Source organism: Hypanus sabinus, chromosome 4 (assembly GCF_030144855.1).
Source record: "Hypanus sabinus isolate sHypSab1 chromosome 4, sHypSab1.hap1, whole genome shotgun sequence".
Taxonomy (NCBI): Eukaryota; Metazoa; Chordata; class Chondrichthyes; order Myliobatiformes; family Dasyatidae; genus Hypanus; species Hypanus sabinus.
In genome coordinates, this window is record NC_082709.1 from 96164500 (window position 1) to 96184014 (window position 19515).

Here is a 19515-nt window from a genome sequence, read left to right on the forward strand (position 1 = left end):
AGAGAGAGTCAATGGGTGGTAAAATCCAGGCCCAGAGTGTATGACTGGACGGTAAAATGTTGGCCCACAGAGAGTCACAAGGTGGTAAAATCTGGGCCCAGAGAGATTCATGAGGCGGTAAAATCCAGGCTCAGAGTGTGTCACTGGGTGGTACAATCCAGGCCCAGAAAGATTCACTAGGCGGTAAATTCTGGGCCCAGAGAGAGTCACTGGGCAGTAAAAACTGGGCCCAGAGAGTCACTGGGTGGTTAAAACTGGGCCTAGAGAGTCACTGGGTGGTGAGTTCTTTCTCCTTGCGAGGGTTTTTTCTTATTTTTAAACCATAAAAGAACGATAGGGCCACCGAAGTGGGGCTAGAGTCAAAGTGGGAACTTACAGGCTTCACTCGAGTGGCTTTGATGAGAAGAGGCTGAGACCAAAGAAACCATATAACAATTACAGCACAGAAACAGGCCATCTCGGCCCTTCTAGTCTGTGTCGAATGCTTACTCTCAACTAGTCCCACCGACCTGCACTCAGCCCATAACCCTCTATTCCTTTCCTGCCCATATACCTATCCAATTTTTTATTAAAATGACAAAATCGAACCTGTCTCTACCACTTCTACTGGAAGCTCATTCCACACAGCTACCACTTTCTGAGTAAAGAAGCTCCCCCTCATGTTACCCCTAAACTATTGCCCCTTAACTCTCAACTCATGTCCTCTTGTTTGAATCTCCCCTACCTTCACTGGAAAAAGCCTATCCACATCAGCTCTATCTATCCCCCTCCTAATTTTAAATACCTCTATCAAGTCTCCCCTCAACTTTCTACACTCCAAACAATAAAGACCTAACTTGCTCAACCTTTCTCTGTACCTTAGGTGCTGAAACCCAGGTAACATTCTAGTAAATCTCCTCAATACTCTCTCTATTTTGTTGACATCTTTCCTATAATTCGGTGACCAGAACTGTACACAATACTCCAAATTTGTCTTCACCAATGCCTTGTACAATTTTAACATTACATCCCAACTCATATACTCAACGCTCTGATTTATAAAGGCCAGCATACCAAAAGGTTTCTTCACCACCCTATCCACATGAGATTCCACCTTCAGGGAACTATGCACCATTATTCCTAGATCACTCTGTTCTACAACATTCCTCAATGCCCTACCATTTACCATGTATGTCCTATTTTGATTAGTCCTACCAAAATGTAGCCCCTCACACTTATCGGCATTAAACTCCATCTGCCATCTTTCAGCCCACTTTTCTAACTGGCCTAAATCTCTCTGCAAGCTTTGAAAGCCTATTTCATTATCCACAAAATCACCTATCTTAGTATCATCTACATACTTACTAATCCAATTTACCACCCCATCATCCAGATCATTAATGTATATGACAAACAACATTAAACCCAGTACAGATCCCTGAAGCACACCACTAGTCACCGGCCTCCAACCTGACAAACAATTATCCACCACTACTCTCTGGCATCTCCCATCCAGCCACTGTTGAATCCATTTCATTACTTCAATATTAATTCCTAACGATTCAACCTTACTAACAATCCTTTCATGTGGAACCTTGACAAAGACCTTACTGAAGTCCACTTCCACTTCCAGACAACATCCACTGCTTTACCCTCGTCAACTTTCCTAGTAACCTCTTCAAAAAATTCAATAAGATTTGCCAAACATGACCATCCACACACAAATCCATGTTGACTGCTCCTAATCACCCCTGTCTATCCAGATAATTATATATACCATCTCTAAGAATACTTTCCATTAATTTACCCACCACTGATGTCAAACTTACAGGCTGATAATTGCTAAGTTTACTCTTAGAAACCTTCTTAAACAATAAAACCACATGAGCAATATGCCAATCCTCCGACCATCTCCGTTTCTAATGACATTTGAAATATTTCTGTCAGAGCCCCTGCTATTTCTACACTAACTTCCCTCAAGGTTTTAGGGAATATCCTGTCTGGACCCGGAGACTTAACCACTTTTATATTCATTAAAAGCTCCAGTACCTCCTCTTCTTTAATCCTCATAGTTTCCATAACTACCCTACTTGTTTCCCTTACCTTACACAATTGAATATCCTTCTCCTTAGTGAATACCGAAGAAAAGAAATTGTTCAGAATCTCCCCCATCTCTTTTGGCTACACACATAGCTGTCCACTCTGATTCTCTAAGGGACCAATTTTATCACTCGCTATCTTTTTGCTATTAATATAACTGCAGAAACCCTTTGGATTTATTTTCATCTTACTTGCCAAAGCAACCTCGTATCTTCTTTTAGCTTTTCTAATTTCTTTCTTAAAATTCTTTTTACATTCTTTATATTCCTTGAACACCTCACTTACTCCATGCTGCCTATATTTATTGTAGATCTTTCTCTTTTTCCGAACCATGTTTCCAATATTCCTTGAAAACCCTGGCTCTCTCAAACTTTTAACCTTTCCTTTCAACCTAACAGGAACATAAAGATTCTGTACCCTCAAAAATCACCTTTAAATGACCTCCATTTCTCTATTACATCCTTCTCATAAAACAAATTGTCCCAATCCACTCCTTCTAAATCTTTTCGCATCTCCTCAAAGTTAGCCTTTCTCCAATCAAAAATCTCAACCCTGGGTCCAGTCCTATCCTTCTCCATAATTATATTGAAACTAATGGTATTGTGATCATTGGACCCGAAGTGCTCCCCAACACATACCTCCGTCACCTGACCTATCTCATTCCCTATAAGATGTTCCAACACTGCCCCTTCTCTAGCAGGTACCTCTATGTATTGCTGTAAAAAACTATCCTGCATGCATTTTGCAAACTCCAAACCATCCAGCCCTTTTACAGAATGAGCTTCCCAGTCTATGTGTGAAAAATTAAAATCTCTCACAATCCAACTCTGTGCTTACTACAAATATCTGCTATCTCCTTACCAATTTGCTCTTCCAATTCTTGCTCCCCATTAGGTGGTCTATAATACACCCCTGTAAGTGCTACTACACCTTTCTCATTCCTCAATTCCACCCAAATAAGACTCCCTAGACGAGCCCTCTAGTCTATTCTGCCAAAGCACTGCTGTAGTATTTTTTTGGACAAGCAATGCAACACCTCCCCCTCTTGTTCCTCCGATTCTATCACACCTGAAGCAACAAAATCCAGGAATATTTAGTTGCCAATCATACCCTTCCTGCAACCATGTTTCACTAACAGCTACAACATCATATTTCCAGGTATCAATCCATGCTCTAAGCTCATCCACCTTTCTTACAATGCTCCCAGCATTAAAATAGATGCATTTAAGAAACTCTCCACCTCTTCCTCTCTGTTTATCCCTAACTGTGCAAACTACTTTATTATCTTTTTCTTCCTTCTCCCCTACATCTTCGGTCTGAGCGCTCCCCTCCTCTATCACCTGCCTATCCTCCCTCACTCAGTGTCTACTAGCTATCTCTATTTGTGAACTAACCTCCTTTCTCCTAGTCTCTTCAAATTGATTCCCACCCCCCAACCATTCTAGTTTAAAGTCTCCCCAGTAGCCTTAGCAAATCTCCCCTTACACGTAAGAAGGGTAGGTTTTTCCCTTCATTGTTGTTGATTTGGTCTTGGTTGCCCATAGTATAGTGCAGGTAGGATGGCAGATATGGCAGTGGAAAGCTCCTCCTGTAGGATGTGGGAATTCATGGAACCTGATAGTCTCCCTGATGACTACAGCTCAGGAAATGTAGCTAACACCAGCTCATGAAAGACCACGAAAGAGCAATTGATAGAAAAGATTTTTGAGCAGGTGGTTAACACCCAGAGTGCAGATTTCAGGGAGTAGATGGGTGAACACCGAGAGAGGTAAAGGGAGCAAGATGTCAGTGCAGGATCCCCCTGTGGCCATTCCCCTCAGCAACAGGTATACCCCTTTGGATACTGATGAGGGGGGTGACCTATCTGAGCAAGGCAGCAGAAGCTAGACCAATAGCACTGTAGTTGGCTCTGAGCTTCAGAAGGGTAGGGTGAAGTCATAGTGGACTTGATAGTTAGGGGGACAGTAAGAGATTCTGCAGCAGCAAAAGAGACGCCAGGATAGCGTGTTGCCTCCTGGGAGCTAAAGTCCAGGATGTCTCTGAGCAGTTGCAGAATATTCTTGAAGGGAAGGGTGAGCAGCCAGAGATGTGGTACATATTGGTACCAATGAGAGGCAGGAGATGGGTAGAGGTCCTGCATAGTAAGTTTAGGAAGGAAGCTGAAGAGCAGGACCTCCAAGTTGGTAAGGTAGTCTCCAGATTATTCCCAGTGCAATGATCTAGGAAAGGTCAGAACTGGAAGATAGTGCAGATGAATGAGTGAATGACGGAATGGTGCAGGGGGCAGGGTTTTAAGTTCTTGGATCATTGTAAACTTTTCTGGGGAAGGGGTGGGACAGGTTGCACCTGAACTAAAGAGGAACCAAAATCCTGAGAGGGTGGTTTGTTACTGCTATTGAGAAGGGTTTAAAATAGGTTTGCTGGGGGTGGGAACTCAAGAGGCAGAGAATGGGGCACACAAGTAGAGACAGCTTGTAGGGAGTTTGTGAGGAAAGGTAGGCAGGTGATAGAGCAAAGGTGCACTCAGCCAGATGGTTTGAGATCTGTCTATTTTAATGCAATGAGTATCATATACAAGGTGCAGCCTAGATAAATACTTGGAACTATGATGTGGCTATTACAGAGACTTGGATGTCTCAGGGACAGGAATAGTTGCTGAGTGTCTCGGGCCTTAGGTGTTTCAAAAAGGACAAGAGGGAGGCAAAAGACGTGGGGGTGTGGCATTGCTAATCACGGATAGTATCGCGGCTGCAGAAAAGGAGGAGGTCATGAAGGGATTATCTACTGGGTCAGTGTGGGTGGAAGTCAGAAACAAGAAGGGGGCAATAACTGTACAGGGTGTTTTTTTATAGACACCCCCAATAGTAACAGAGACATCAAGGAGGAGGTAGGGAGGCAGATTCTGGAATGGTGCAATAATAACAGGGTTGTTGTGATGGGTGATTTTAACTTTCCTAATGCTGACTGGCATCTCCTTAGAGTAAGGTGTTTGGATGGGGTAGAGTTTGTTAAATAAGCCTACTAGAGGAGAGGCTGCACTTGATCTAGACTTGGGAAATGAACTTTACTAGGTGTAGGATCTCTCGGTGGGAGAACATTTTGGAGGTAGTGATCACAATTCTGACTCCTTTACCATAGCACTGGAGAAGAATAGGAGCAGACAATTTGGGAAAACATTGAATTGGGGTAGGGAGAAATATGATGATATTAGGAAGGAACTTGGGAACATAAATTGGGAGCAGATGTGCTCAGGGAAATGCAGGGCAGAAATGTGGCAAATACTTGGGGATCATTTGCATGGCATTCTGCATAGGTATATTCCATCAAGACTGGGAAAGGTTGGTAGGGTAAAAGAACCATGTTGTTCAATGTAGAAAATCTAGTTAAGAAGAAAAGCTTATGAAAGGATCAAAAAATAAACTGTTAGAGCTCTAGAAAATTACAAGGGTGCCAGGAAGGAGCTTAAGAATGAAATTAGGAGAGCTAGAAGGGGCCATGAGCAGGATTAAGGAAAACCCCAAGGTATTCTATAAGTATGTGAAGAACAAGAGGGTGAGCTGTGTGAGAATAGGCCCAATCAGGTGCAAAAGTGGAAACCTGTGCATGGAGTCAGAGGACGTTGTGTAAGTACTTAATGAATATTTTGCTTCAGTATTCACCAGAGAAAAGGACCCTGGCAATTGTGGGAATGACTCACAGCGCATTGAAATGCTTGAGCATAAAGACATTAAGAAAGAGGATGTGCTGGAGCTTTTGAAAAGCATTAAGTTAGATAAGTCTCTGTGTTCGGATGAGATATATCCCAGGCTACTCTGGGAAGCAAGGGAGGAGATGGCTGAACCTCTGGCAATGATCATTCCATTATCAATAGGGAAGGGAGAACTACCAGTGGAATGGAGGGCTGCAAATCATAGAAACATAGTTATGCCGAAAATATCCCGACCTTAGAAATTATTAGGCTTACCTATAGCCCTCTATATGTTGTTCCCTTGTTCAAGAAAGAGTGTTGAGAGACCCCAGGAAATTATAGACCAGTGAATTTTACTTCAATAGTGGGCAAGTTGTTGGAGAAGATCCTGAGAGGCAGGATTTATGAGCATTTGAAGAGACATAATCTGATTAGGGATAGTCAGCATGGCTTGGTTAAGGGCAGGTATTGAGGATGTAACAAAATACATTGATGAAGGTAGAGCAGTGGATGTAGTGTACATGAATTTCTGTAAGGCATTTGATAAGGCTCCCCAAGCAAAGCTCACTCAGAAAGTAAGGAGGCATGGGATCCAAGAGACTTTGCTTTGTGGATCCAGATCTGGCTTGCCCACAGAAGGCAAAAGGTGGTTGTAGATGGTTTGTATTCTGCATGGAGGTTGGTGCTCAGTGGTGTTCCACAGGGATCTGTTCTGGGACCCCTTCCTCTTAGTGATTTTTTTATAAATTACCTGGATGAGGAAGTAGAAGGGTGGGTTAGTAAATTTGCTGATAACACAAAAGTTGGGGGTGTTGTGGATAGTCTGGAGGGTTGTCAGAGGTTACAGCGCGACATTGATAGGATGTGGAACTGAGTCGAGAAGTGGCAGATGGAGTTCAACCCAGATAAGTGTGAAGTGGTTCATTTCAGTAGGTCCAATTTGAAGACAGAATACAAAATTAAAGGTAAGACTCTTGGCAGCGTGGAGGATCAGAGAGATCTTGGGGACCATGTCTATAGGACACTCAAAGCAGCTGCACCGATTGACAGTGTTGTTAAGAAGGTGTATAGTCTGTTGCCCTTAATCAACCATGGGACTGAGTTCAAAAGCCATGAGGTAATGTTACAGCTATATACAGCCTTAGTTAGACCCCACTTGGAATACTGTGTTCTGTTCTGGTCACCTCATTACAGGAAGGATGTAGACAGTGAGAGGAGATTTACAAGGATGTTGCTTGGATTGGAGAACGTGCCTTGAGTGAACTTTGCCTTTTCTCCTTGGAGTAACGGAGAATGAGATGTGACCTGATAGGGGTGTATAAGATGATGAGAGGCACTGATTGCGTTGGTAGCCAGAGGCTCCCAGGGGTGAAATGGCTAACGTGAGGGGGCATAGTTTTAAGGGGCTTGAAAGTAGGTATAAGGGGAATGTTAGGGGTAAGTTTTTCACACAGAGAGTGGTGGGTGCTTGGAATGCACTACCAGTAATGGTGGTAGAGACAGATGCAATAGGGTCTTTTAAGAGACTCTTGGATAGGAAGATGGAGCTTAAAAAAATAGAGGGCTATGTGGTAGGGAAATTCTAGGCAGTTTTTAGAGTAGGTTACATGGTCAGCACAACATTGTAGGCAGAAGGGCCTGTAACATGCTGTAGATTTCTATGTTCTATATTCTAAAATCTGGGCCTGCAGCCAGTTGCTGTGTGGCAAAATCTGGGCCCAGAGCCTTTCCAACCTCGGTACCTGACTCCTAGTGCTAGGTATGATTTGCTGTTTAGACAATTTAAACACCAGCCCATTTTCACTTGCTCTGCGCGATCTTCAATCTTCTCTCCAGGTCAATGGATCCTTTCGCTGTTTCGTTGTTTGGTCTATATAAACACCAGCCTAGATAGACTGAAAAGACAGGGAGTTGGGATTGGGACGCGAGCCGATTTTGCTTGTTCTCCATAGTACTGAAGCTCTATGCTCCATGCCTGCTATTGGTTCAGATCCAAGGACTCATTTTGGTTCAGAAAACTTTTGTTCACTTGAATTGTTGGCACAATTTACATTTTTTTCCTCTTTCCCTTTGCATTTAGTGTTGGTCTTTATTTTAAATTTTATTTTTTTAATTTGGTTCTTTCAAGTTTCTTGACTACCTGTGAGCAAGCAAATCTCAAGGGTGTATAATTTATACATTTTTTGACAATAAACTTATTTGAATCTTGAATCTTTGCTGGGACCTTTGTGTATAAATGACCTGGATGAGAATGTAGGTGGCCTGATTAAAATATGTTGAATCATACATAGCAAGGAAGTTTGTCTCAGGATATAGTGGACTAGAAATGGAGCAAGCAAAACTGGCTCACCTACTGAGTATTTTCAGTACTTTCTGCAGCTGACAGAAGCTGCTCTTATTAATAAACTGCTGACAAGAAAAAATTTTACTGAAAGGCTTCACTTAAACAGCAGGATCAAAAATAATAACTTTATAGAAAGCTTGTAAAGTACTTTGAATGAATAAATGAACCCTGCAGGTAAACTGAAATTTGAAAGCATAGGGAAATGAAGAAATATTACACATAGAAATAAATAAAGGCAAAGTGCTTTGGCTTTTACAAAACAGTACCTCTGTTCTTCCTGGACAATGCCTTCCAGAGAACTCATATGTCCTGCCACCTCTGGCTCACTGTTCAGATGGTCATCTATATTTGGTCTGTAACAGAAACACACCATTAAAATTGGAAATCTGACTTTCTGATTCATAAGATTAGATTAAATAAAAACTTGCTCTTCACAATTGTGAATGAAGTATCCTCTTGAGCCACAGCAACGATTACATTAAGGCGCTCACACATTTTGAACAGCCTGCACATTACCAGTCACAGGACATGTTAGCATCACTCCTTTCCATGAATCATTGTGATGACTAATTACATGGAATGCTCATAACATGCATGAAAAAGACAAGAGTAAATCAACAACAGAATGGTTTAAAAAGAAGAAAATTTGAGGACTTCGGCTCAGCGATTCCAAAACAAGCAGTTGAGTAAGGAGGAATGGCCTAAAATTCCTCCAAGCTGATGTGCAGGACTGATCAACAGTTACTGGAAACAAGCAAACTAAGATAGATGCGAAGCCATGGGCTGCTCTGTCGGTCTCGTCCCTCCCCACCCAACCCCCCCCAGCGAGTGTCTGTACACAAAAAATAAGATGACCTTGCAAGAAAGAAAGTCTCAGCAAAGGCGAGTGTTTACATTCCCTCATGTATTAAACAAAAAAGAACCAAAATAATATAATCTCTTAAAGAGAAAAACCAGTCCCATCTTAAGTTAAGCTTTAAATCTCTAAGAAAACTATTAAATTCGGTTATATATCGCTATAATAAAACAGATTTAAAAAAGAAGGGTTAATAGTATATTTAACCGAACTAAATATACAGAAATGTTAATTAGTAATATCATAAGTAACTAAATCCTCCCAGATATATATATAAAAAGAAACCGTATTAATAGGAAAGAAAACTACCAGTTAGTAAATTAAGAAACAACAAAAAGCATCAAAATCAAATATTAGATAAAAGGAACAAATCCCTTTATCCTCTTTTCTCAGTCAAACATCTAATTAGCCATTTAAACAGTCAAACTTGAGCCGTAAATCTTTTTTCCAAAGAAAAATCCAATAGGATATAATAATAAGCAGGTTTTCTTATCTTCTTTTATTAATCTCTCAATAAAATATCCAATTAGCCTTTATATAACTTCTTTTTAAACTATGAATAATATACAAATAATCAAACAGCTTTTCAGATAGTTCATTTGGTAGTAACATCAGTGACGGTGATAGGTATAGCCTGAACAAAATCCAGCGCGGCTTTGGGGTCGAAGAAAGTACATGGAGAAGAATTAGGAGGAGAAACTTTTATTCTTGTTGGATATCTCAGAGAGGGAAATAATTTCTTATCATATGCTTCTTTCATTGCCAAAGCAAATCTTGATCTTTGTTCCATTACTTCTTTGGGATAATCTTCATAAAAACGGAGCTCAGACTCGTTGAATCTGAAAACTCTCTTTTCTTGCCTGCTGCATTATTTGATCTTTAATTTTAAAGTGATGAAAACAAACCAAAATAACTCTTGATCTGCTTGAGTTTTTAAATTTCAAAAGTCTGTGTGCTCTTTCAATAGCAGGCGGCTTTGATAAAATAGTCGGAAATGAAGTATGAAAGAGCTTACCAAAGTAAACTGTTAAATCTCCATTTTCAGCTTCTTCTTGCAATCCAATGATTCGTATTTTGTTTCGGCAAGACCTGGTTTCTAAATCTATAATCTTACCATGATATTTTTGCAAACTGGTTGTAGTTTCAGACAATTTCTGCTTGGTTAATTTCAATTCCTCTTCGTGTTTAGTAACTTGAGTCTCCACATCTTTAAAATTTCCCAGAAATAACTTCATTTCATTATTATCCTTTTCCAGTTGATCTTTAATTACCGTATTCTGTTCTTGAATTAAATTCAATGTCCGAACGATGTCTTCAGCCCATGATGGCATTTCATCAGATCTTTCCTTCGGCATCTTTCCTTTTCCATTCCCTTTGTCAGTAGATTCATGCAAATTTTTCCCACTTCTGGTAGACATATTACTCCCCTTCAAGAATCAGCAATTAAAAATTATAAATTCAAAATTTAAGCTGGGGGGGAGAGAGAGACAGCTAAGAGTAGCACAGAATTACTGCTACTCCATCGACAGACAGAGGCAGTCTCCTATCTTAGTTTGCTTGCCTTTTATCGGGCTTTTCGGAGGGTGGGCGGGTTTAGAGTTAGGAGTTTTCTTTTTACCATTGGGTGGTTCCGGAGCATGCGTGTTTTCTATATGGTTGTATTCCTCATCACCGCCATCTTTGATAATCCCATATTGGTATGTTCTCTGCGCATGTATAAATTAGAATAAAATTATACTATGGCAGTCAAACGGATTAATGTAATAAGTTGGAATGTACGCGGTTGGAATCATCCTATCAAACGAAAAAAGACTTTTAAAATTATTAATCAATTCCAACCTGATATAATTTTTGCTCAGGAGACATATCAAGGCGGGAGATCAAAATAGGTTTTTTAGATGGTGGAATGGCCTGCAGTTACATGCTACTTCGCAAAGTAAAACTAAGGGCGTATCTATCTTTATTAAATCTAATATATTTACTCAAGAGGATATTGAATCAGACTCAAATGGTAGGTTTTTAATTGTTAAAGGAGTGATTTGTAATAGAAAGGTTGGTTTAGTTAATTTGTATGGTCCCAATTTAGATGATCCTTCTTTTAAAAAAGTATTTGCTTTATTGCCAGATTTAAATGAGTATATGTTAATAATGGGTGGGGATTTCAACTGTTGTTTAAATCCTATGATTGACAAGAGTTCAACTAATCAGAGACTTCCAAACTGCTCTGCATCAGTTATCAACTCCTTTTTGATTGGTTTTGGGTTGATCGAATTATGGAGGCATTTACACCCTGATAATAGAGAATATTCCTTTTCAGATGTCTACAAAAAATATTTGAGGATTGATTATATTATAATTGATCCCCGCCTTTTGCCTAATGTTAAAAACTGTGAATATGATGCTATTGCTATATCTGATCATGTGCATTTGAGTTTGTCCTTTGAATTTGACGATGTCAGTTTTGTCCGTCCACGTCTCAGACTTTATTGCAAAACTCTGATTTTATCAGTTTTATTGAAAGCCAGATAAAAGAATTTTTTCTTTTTAATGATATAGGAGGTATGTCCAAATTAATTATATGGGATACATTCAAAGCATTTTTACATGGTGAGATTATTTCTTATTCAGCTAAACTCAAAAAACAGACAAAAGCAGAATTAGATATAATTTCAAAACAAATTCAAGATTTAGATAATGTCTATGCGGTGTCCCCTAATATTGACTTATTTAAAAAAAGGGTGGAACCTCAATCACAATATAATCTATTATTAACTCATCTAATTGAAGATTATCTACTTAAGTTAAAGAGCCAATTTTATATGTTTGGAGATAAAAATAATAAATTACTTGCATTTCAATTAAAATCGGTTGGAGCCAAAAGGCAAATCTTGAAAATTTGTAGAAAGGATGGTACCTTGGCTCAGGAATATGAAGAAATCAATAAGATTTTCCAAGATTTCTATACTGAACTTTATAAATCTCAATCTTCAGTAGATTCTTCTGAAATGAATGCTTTTTTGAGAAAGATTGCTTTTCCTAGAATTTCTGCTGAGGATCAAAAAACTCTTGATGCCCAAATTACCGAATCTGAAATCCATAAAGCTATTTTTTCAATGCAATCTGGTAAGGCCCCAGGACTTGGTGGTCATCCTGTAGAATTTTATAAAAAATTTGGAAAACTGCTTTCTCCATATATGTTGGAGATGTTTAAAGATCCTTTTGTGAAAAGTGACCTATCCCCTACTTTCTATGAAGCTTCTATTTCTTTAATCCTCAAAAAGGATGAAGATCCTACTGATTGTGCCTCATACAGACCTATTTCATTACTGAATGTTGATGCTAAGGTTCTCTCAAAGATAATGGCCAATCAGTTGGAGAGTATTTTGGGTAAAATCATTTTAAAAGATCAAACAGGCTTTATAAAGGGTCGTTACTCTTTTTCAAATGTTTGGAGATTATTTAACATTATATGTTCGCTCTCTTCTAAAACTCCACAATGTGTTATATCTTTGGATGCTGAAAAAGCATTTGATCGAGTCGAATGGAAATATTTATTTAATGTTTTAGAAAAATTTGGTTTTGGTATTAATCTTAGTAATTGGATTAAAATGATATATAAAGCTCCTGTTGCTACTGTTGTCACCAATAACTGTAGGTCTTCCTTTTTCAGCTATCACGGGGGACAAGGTTGTCCATTAAGATATTTAACTTAATATTAGAACCCCTTGCTATTGCTCTTCGTGAAGCTAGAAATATTCATGGGATTTTTATGAATGAGACCATGCACAAGATCTCTCTTTATGCTGATGATTTATTGGCATATATATCTAAGCCTGAAGAATCTATTCCTGCTTTGCTAAAGTTAATTTACAAATTTGGAGATTTTTCAGGATATAAAATAAATTTTAGTAAAAATGAATTAGTTCCTTTAAATGAATTTGTCTCTACCTTTATTTGATTTTGAGAAGAGATGGGGCTCATTTGCTTGTTACTATCATTTCAGTTAACTGATAGATTTCCTCCACGATCTAAGTGTAAATTTTGTTTTGATATATTTTTTCTTCTTGTTGGCGGTTTGATGTTTATTTTTTGAAGCTTTCTATATGACACATGACTCCGGGGTTGTGCCCTCAATGGGTTCTTTTTTTTCTCACTTTTCTTGCTTAGTAGGGGTTTTTTAATTCACAAAAAATTTCAATTTTCAGGATAATTAAAAATTTTTTTTGAGGCATTGTAAATGTTGTTACTTTGATGTACCTGTGTATTTTTGAATAATAATAATAATAGTAATAAAAAGATTTGAAAAAAAAAGAACAGTTACCGGAAACATTTGGTTGAAGTTGTTGTTGTATGTGGGGGGGGGGGGGGGGCGGGGGAGAGGGAGTCACACCAGTTACTGAAGAAAAGGTTCACGTACTTTTTTCCAACAAATGCATATAATATTGGATCAACTTTGAAGCTGTACCCTCAAGTTCTGGACAATCTCACCAAAGAAAACATTGTCTCCACATCTACCTTATCTAGTCCTTTCAATATTCGGTAGCTTTCAATGAGATCCCCCCCCGCATTCTTCTAAATTCAGTACAGGCCCAAAGCTACCAAATGCTCCTCATATGTTAACCCTTTCAATCCCGGAATCATCCCCCTGAACGTCCTCTGGACTCTCTCCAATGACAACACACTCTTTCTGAGATATGGAGCCCAACACTATTGAGAATACACCAAGTGTGGCCTGACTAGCGTCCTATAAAGGCTCAGCATTATCTTCTTGCTTTTATATTCCATTCCCCTTGAACTAAATTCCAACATTACATTGCCTTTTTTACCACAGACTCGACCTGCAAATTAACCTTCTGGGAGTCTTGCACGAGGACTCGGAAGTCCCTTTGCACATCTGATGTTTGAGATTTCTCCTCATTTAGATAATAGTCTGCAATATTGTTCCTTTTACCAAAATGCATTATCCTACATTTCCCAACACTGTATTCCACCTGCCACATTTTTCCCCATTCTTCTAATTTGTCTAAGTTCTGCAGCAATCACAGTACTTTCTCAGCACTACCTACATCTTGTATAATCTGCTAACATTTTGTTACAAAGCCATCAATTCCATGATCTAAATCATTAACAAACAATGTGAAAAGCAGCAGTCCCCATGACCCCTGAGGAACACCACTAGTCACGTAGCCAAACAGAAAAGATTCCCTTTATTCCCACATGCTACATCCTGGTTATCAGCCATTCCTCTATCCATCCAGTATCTTTCATGTAAGGCCAGGGGATTTTATCTTGTTATGCAGCCTCTTGTATGGCACCTTATCAAATGCCTTCTGAAAATCCAAGTAAATTACATCCACAACTCTCCTACGTCCACCTCGCTTGTTACTTCCTTGAAGAGCTTTAACAGATTAGTCAGGCAAGATTTCCCTTTACAGAAGCCATGCTGACTTTGACTTATTTTATCACCAGTCTCCAAATATCCTGAAACCCTATCCTTCATAATGGAGTCCAACACTTCCCCAACCACTGAGGTTAGGCTAACTGGCCTATAATTTCCTTTCTTTTGCCTTCGTCCCTTCTTAAGGAGTGGAGTGAGATTTGCAATCTTCCAGTCCTCCAGAACCATGCCAAAATCAAGTGATTCTTGAAAGATCATAACCAATGTATCGGTTATTTGTTCAGCAACCTCTCTCAGATCTCTGGGATCACTACCATCTTGTAGACTTTAAACCATTTTCCCCACTACCAACACACATTTTTGTCTCATCTGCAAACTCACTCACCTTACCTCCTACATGAACAACATTAAGATTTATGTTATATGTACATTTCAAACTTGCTAAGGGCTGTCACGCAGCCAGAGTCATCCAGCATTGATGAGTTACTCCGCTCTTCAGCCTGCTGAGACAACACTCATTTGCACCAATCCAATGCTCTTCCCAAAATTCAAGCATCCAAGGCAGAACTGAACCCAGGTCTCTTAAAGCTGTGCAGCCTCCTCACTTCAGAAAAGAAAAGCTCAACACATTAATCCATTGGCAGTGTGGTGGGATCCTTCATGATATTGCTGGCCTTCTATTGACATCATATATATCCTTGTGCACAGACTTGCAATGTGTGTCACAAAGTTAAGTTCACTCGACTATATTCCATGTGCACACTCTTAGATGGGTCAAGACAATAAAGGCTGCAGGTGCTGGACTCAGGATGTTGACAGAATGGTGAAAGACCTCATTAGAGTGGATGTGGAGAGGGTGCTTCAGTGTGCTAAATGTGGCCTATGGTTAGGCCACACTTAGACCCCCTCCAGTTCGCCTATCAGCCCTGACTATGAGTTGAGGATGCCATCATCTACCTACTGAAACGTGTCTACATCCACCTGGACAAGGCGGCAAGCACTGTGAGGGTCATGTTTTTTTACTTCTCCAACACCATCTGCCCTGCTCTGCTGCGTGAGAAGCTGACAGTGATGCAGGTGGATGCTTCCCTGGTGTCATGGATTACTGATTACCTGAGTGGCAGATAACAGTACATGCGCTTGCAACAGTGTGTGTCAGACAGAGTGGTCAGCGGCACTGGGGCTCCACAGGTCCTGTCTCCCTTTCTCTTCGCCATCTACACATTGGACTTCAACTACTGCATAGAGTCTTGCCATATTCATAAGTTTTCTGATGACTCTGCCATAGTTGGATGCATCAGCAAGGGTTATGAGGCAGAGTACAGTGCTACGGTGGGAAACTTTATCACATGGTGTGAGCAGAATCATCTGCAGCTTAATGTGAAAAAGGAGCTGATGGTGGACCTGAGGAGGTTTAAGGCACCGGTGACCCCTGTTTCCATCCAAGGGGTCAGTGTGGACATGGTAGAGGATTACAAATACCTGGGGATACGAATTGACAATAAACTGGACTGGTCAAAGAACACTGAGGCTGTCTACAAGAAGGGTCAGAGCTGACTCTACTTCCTGAGGAGACTGAGGTCCTTTAACATCTGCCGGACGATGCTGAGGATGTTCTACGAGTCTGTGGTGGCCAGTGCTACCATGTTTGCTGTTTTGTACTGGGGCAGCAGCCTGAGGGTAGCAGACACCAACAGAATCAACAAACTCATTTGTAAGGCCAGTCATGTTGTGGGGGTGGAACTGGACTCTCTGATGGTGGTGTCTGAAAAGAGGATGCTGTCCAAGTTGCATGCCATCTTGGACAATGTCTCCCATCCACTCCATAATGTACTGGTTAGGCACAGGAGTACATTCAGCCAGAGACTCATTCCACCGAGATGCAACACTGAGAGTCATAGGAAGTCATTCCTGCCTGTGGCCATCAAACTACAACTCCCCCCTTGGAGTGTCAGACACCCTGAGCCAATAGGCTGGTTCTGGACCTATTTCCACTTGGCATAATTTACTTATTATTATTTAATTATTTATGGGTTTATATTGCTTTATTTCTACACTATTCTTGGTTGGTGCGACTGTAACGAATCTCAATTTCCTCCGGATCAATAAAGTATGTCTGTCTGCCTTCCTCTAGTGAGAGAGTCTAAGACCAAAGGACAAAGCCTCAGAATAGAGCAGCGTCCTTTTAGAATGGAGATGAGGAGGAACTTCTGTAGCCAGAGGGTGGCAAATCTGTGTAATTTGTTGCCGTAGGCACTCTGGAGGGCAAGTCACTGGCTATATTGAAGACAGAGGTTGATAGATTTTTGATTGGTCAGGGCATGTAGGTGTAAGGGGGTTTCTTCTTTATGTTACTTCGTGTGTTAATCAAAATGGTTTCTTTGTTAAAAGTAAAAATGCTTCTTTGTTATGCTAACTGGTGACAGAGTGCTTTCTCTCACAGTTGTTTGGATTATAATTTCTGATAAATAGAATTGTATGCGTTTGTGGGGATATACAATTACTGATAACAAGAATCGTATTCCTTTGTTAACCAATTGGGATAGAGGTTATCCTTTCTTGTGGGTCTGTAAGCTAGAGTTGGGCAGACTTTGGGAGAGATGATACGAGGGGGTTAGAGGGAGAAGACACGATGTTGTAAGTTGGGCGACGGAACGGACCCCGAGAGGGTGTCCCAGGCCAAGGGTTTTCCGCAAGGAGAGAAGACGAGGACAGATTCGTGTGGGGCATCTGGTCGACCACATTTGTTGGTCCCAGGTGGCGGGTTAAGGAGGTTGGAGGGGATTGGATGGTGGCAAGAAGACTTCCTTGACTGAGCTCCAACGATTGTGCACGTAGTGGTTGGACTTTGATAAGGTTGGCGCCTTTTAAGATGGGACACGGAGCGATAGAGCAGTGAAAGAAGTGCATGGAGTAAAGCCAGATCTAACATATAGAGAGGCTTTGAGGAAAGAGAAGCCGAATAAAGGGTGTAAAGGTAATAAGAGCTAAAGTGTGTGTACTTCAATGCAAGAAGCATCAGGAACAAACGTGATGAACTGAGAGCTTGGATACATACACGGAATTATGATGTAGTGGCATTACAGAGTCTTGGCTGGCACCAGGGCAGGAATGGATTCTCAATATTCCTGGATTTCAGTGCTTTAAAAGGGATAGAGAGGGGAGGAAAAGGGGAGGAGGGGTGGCATTACCGGTCAGGGATACTATTACAGCTACAGAAACGGTGGGTAATGTAGCAGGATCCTCTTTTGAGTCAGTATGGATGGAAGTCAGGAACAGGAAGGGACCAGTTACTCTACTGGGGGTATTCTATAGGCCCCCTGGTAGCAGCAGAGATACCGAGGAGCAGACTGGGAGGCAGATTTTGGAAAGGTGCAAAAATAACAGGGTTGTTATCATGGGTGACTTTAACTTCCCTAATATTGATTGGCACCTGATTACTTCCAAGAGTTTAGATGGGGCAGAGTTTGTTAAGTGTGTCCAGGATGGATTCTTGTTACAGTATGTTAACAGGCTGACTAGGGGGAATGCCAAACTAGATCTAGTATTAGGTAACGAACCGGGTCAGGTCACAGATCTCTCAGTGGGTGAGCATCTGGGGGACAGTGATCACCACTCCATGGCCTTTAGCATCATCATGGAAAAGGATAGTATCAGAGAGGACAGAAAAATTTTAATTGGGGAAGGGGAAATTAAGAGGCTATAAGGCTAGAACTTGCAGGTGTGAATTGGAATGATGTTTTTGCAGGGAAATGTACTATGGACATGTGGTTGATGTTTAAGGATCTCTTGCAGGATGTTAGGGATAAATTTGTCCCGGTGAGGAAGATAAAGAATGGTACGGTGAAGGAATCATGGGTGACAAGTGAAGTGGAAAATCTAGTCAGGTGGAAGAAGGCAGCATACTTAGGAAGGTTTAGGAAGTAAGGATCAGATGGGTGTGTTGAGGAATATAGGGTAGCAAGAAAGGAGCTTAAGAAGGGGACATGAGAAGGCATTCTTCAATTAAGAACAAAAGGATGACAGGAGTGAAGGTCGGACCAATTAGAGATAAAAGTGGGAAGATATGCCTGGAGGCTGTGGAAATGAGTGAGGTCCTCAATGAATACTCCTCTTCGGTATTCACCAATGAGAGGGAACTTGATGACGGTGAGGACAATATGAGTGAGGTTGATGTTCTGGAGCATTTTGATATTACGGGAGAGGAGGTGTTGGAGTTGTTAAAATACATTAGGAAGGATAAGTCCCCGGGGCCTGACTGAATATTCCCCAGGCTGCTCCACGAGGCGAGGGAAGAGATTGCTGAGCTTCTGGCTAGGATCTTTATGTCCTCGTTGCCCACGAGAATGGTTCCAGAGGATTGGAGGGAGGCGAATGTTGTCCCCTTGTTCAAAAAAGGTAATAGGGATAGTCCAGGTAATTATAGACCAGTAAGCCTTACATCTGTGGTGGGAAAGCTGTTGGAAAAGATTCTTAGAGATATTATCTATGGGCATTTAGAGAATCATGGTCTGATCAGGGACAGTCAGCATGGATTTGTGAAGGGCAGATCGTGCCTAACAAGCCTAATAGAGTTCTTTGAGGAGGTGACCAGGCATATAGATGAGGGTAGTGCAGTGGATGTGATCTACATGGTTTTTAGTAAGGCATTTGACAAGGTTCCACACGGTTGACAAGGTTGACAGGTTTATTCAGAAAGTTAGAAGGCATGGGATCCAGGGAAGTTTGGCCAGGTGAATTCAGAATTGGCTTGCCTGCAGAAGGCAGAGGGTCATGGTGGAGGGAGTACATTCAGATTGGAGGATTGTGTCTAGTGGTGTCCCATAAGGATCTGTTCTGAGACCTCTACTTTTTGTGATTTTTATTAACAGCCTGGATGTTGGGGTAGAAGGATGGATTGGCAAGTTTGCAGATGACACAAAGGTTGGTGGTGTTGTAGGGGATTGTCAAAGATTGCAGAGAGACATTGATAGGATGCAGATGTGGGCTGAGAAGTGGAAGATGGAGTTCAAACCGGAGAAGTGTGAGGTGGTACACTTTGGAAGGACAAACTCCAAGGCAGAGTACAAAGTAAATGGCAGGATACTTGATAGTGTGGAGGAGCAGAGGGATGTGGGGGTAAATGTCCACAGATCCCTGAAAGTTGTCTC

The 19515-nt window shown here is 40.9% G+C and overlaps 1 protein-coding gene across 7 annotated transcripts in view; it reads right to left on the reverse strand.

Moving 5' to 3' along the window:
- lrch1 (leucine-rich repeats and calponin homology (CH) domain containing 1) overlaps window positions 1–19515 on the reverse strand; it is a 484761-nt gene that overhangs the window by 140369 nt on the left and 324877 nt on the right. For all 7 annotated transcript variants that reach the window (XR_009511715.1, XR_009511716.1, XR_009511714.1 and 4 more), the window contains one exon: window positions 8378–8464. Coding sequence is in view for 2 of the 7 variants with exons in the window: in XM_059967693.1 (XP_059823676.1) it covers window positions 8378–8464 (87 nt within the window). In the remaining 5 variants the exon portion in view is untranslated. The remainder of the gene's footprint in view (window positions 1–8377; window positions 8465–19515) is intronic.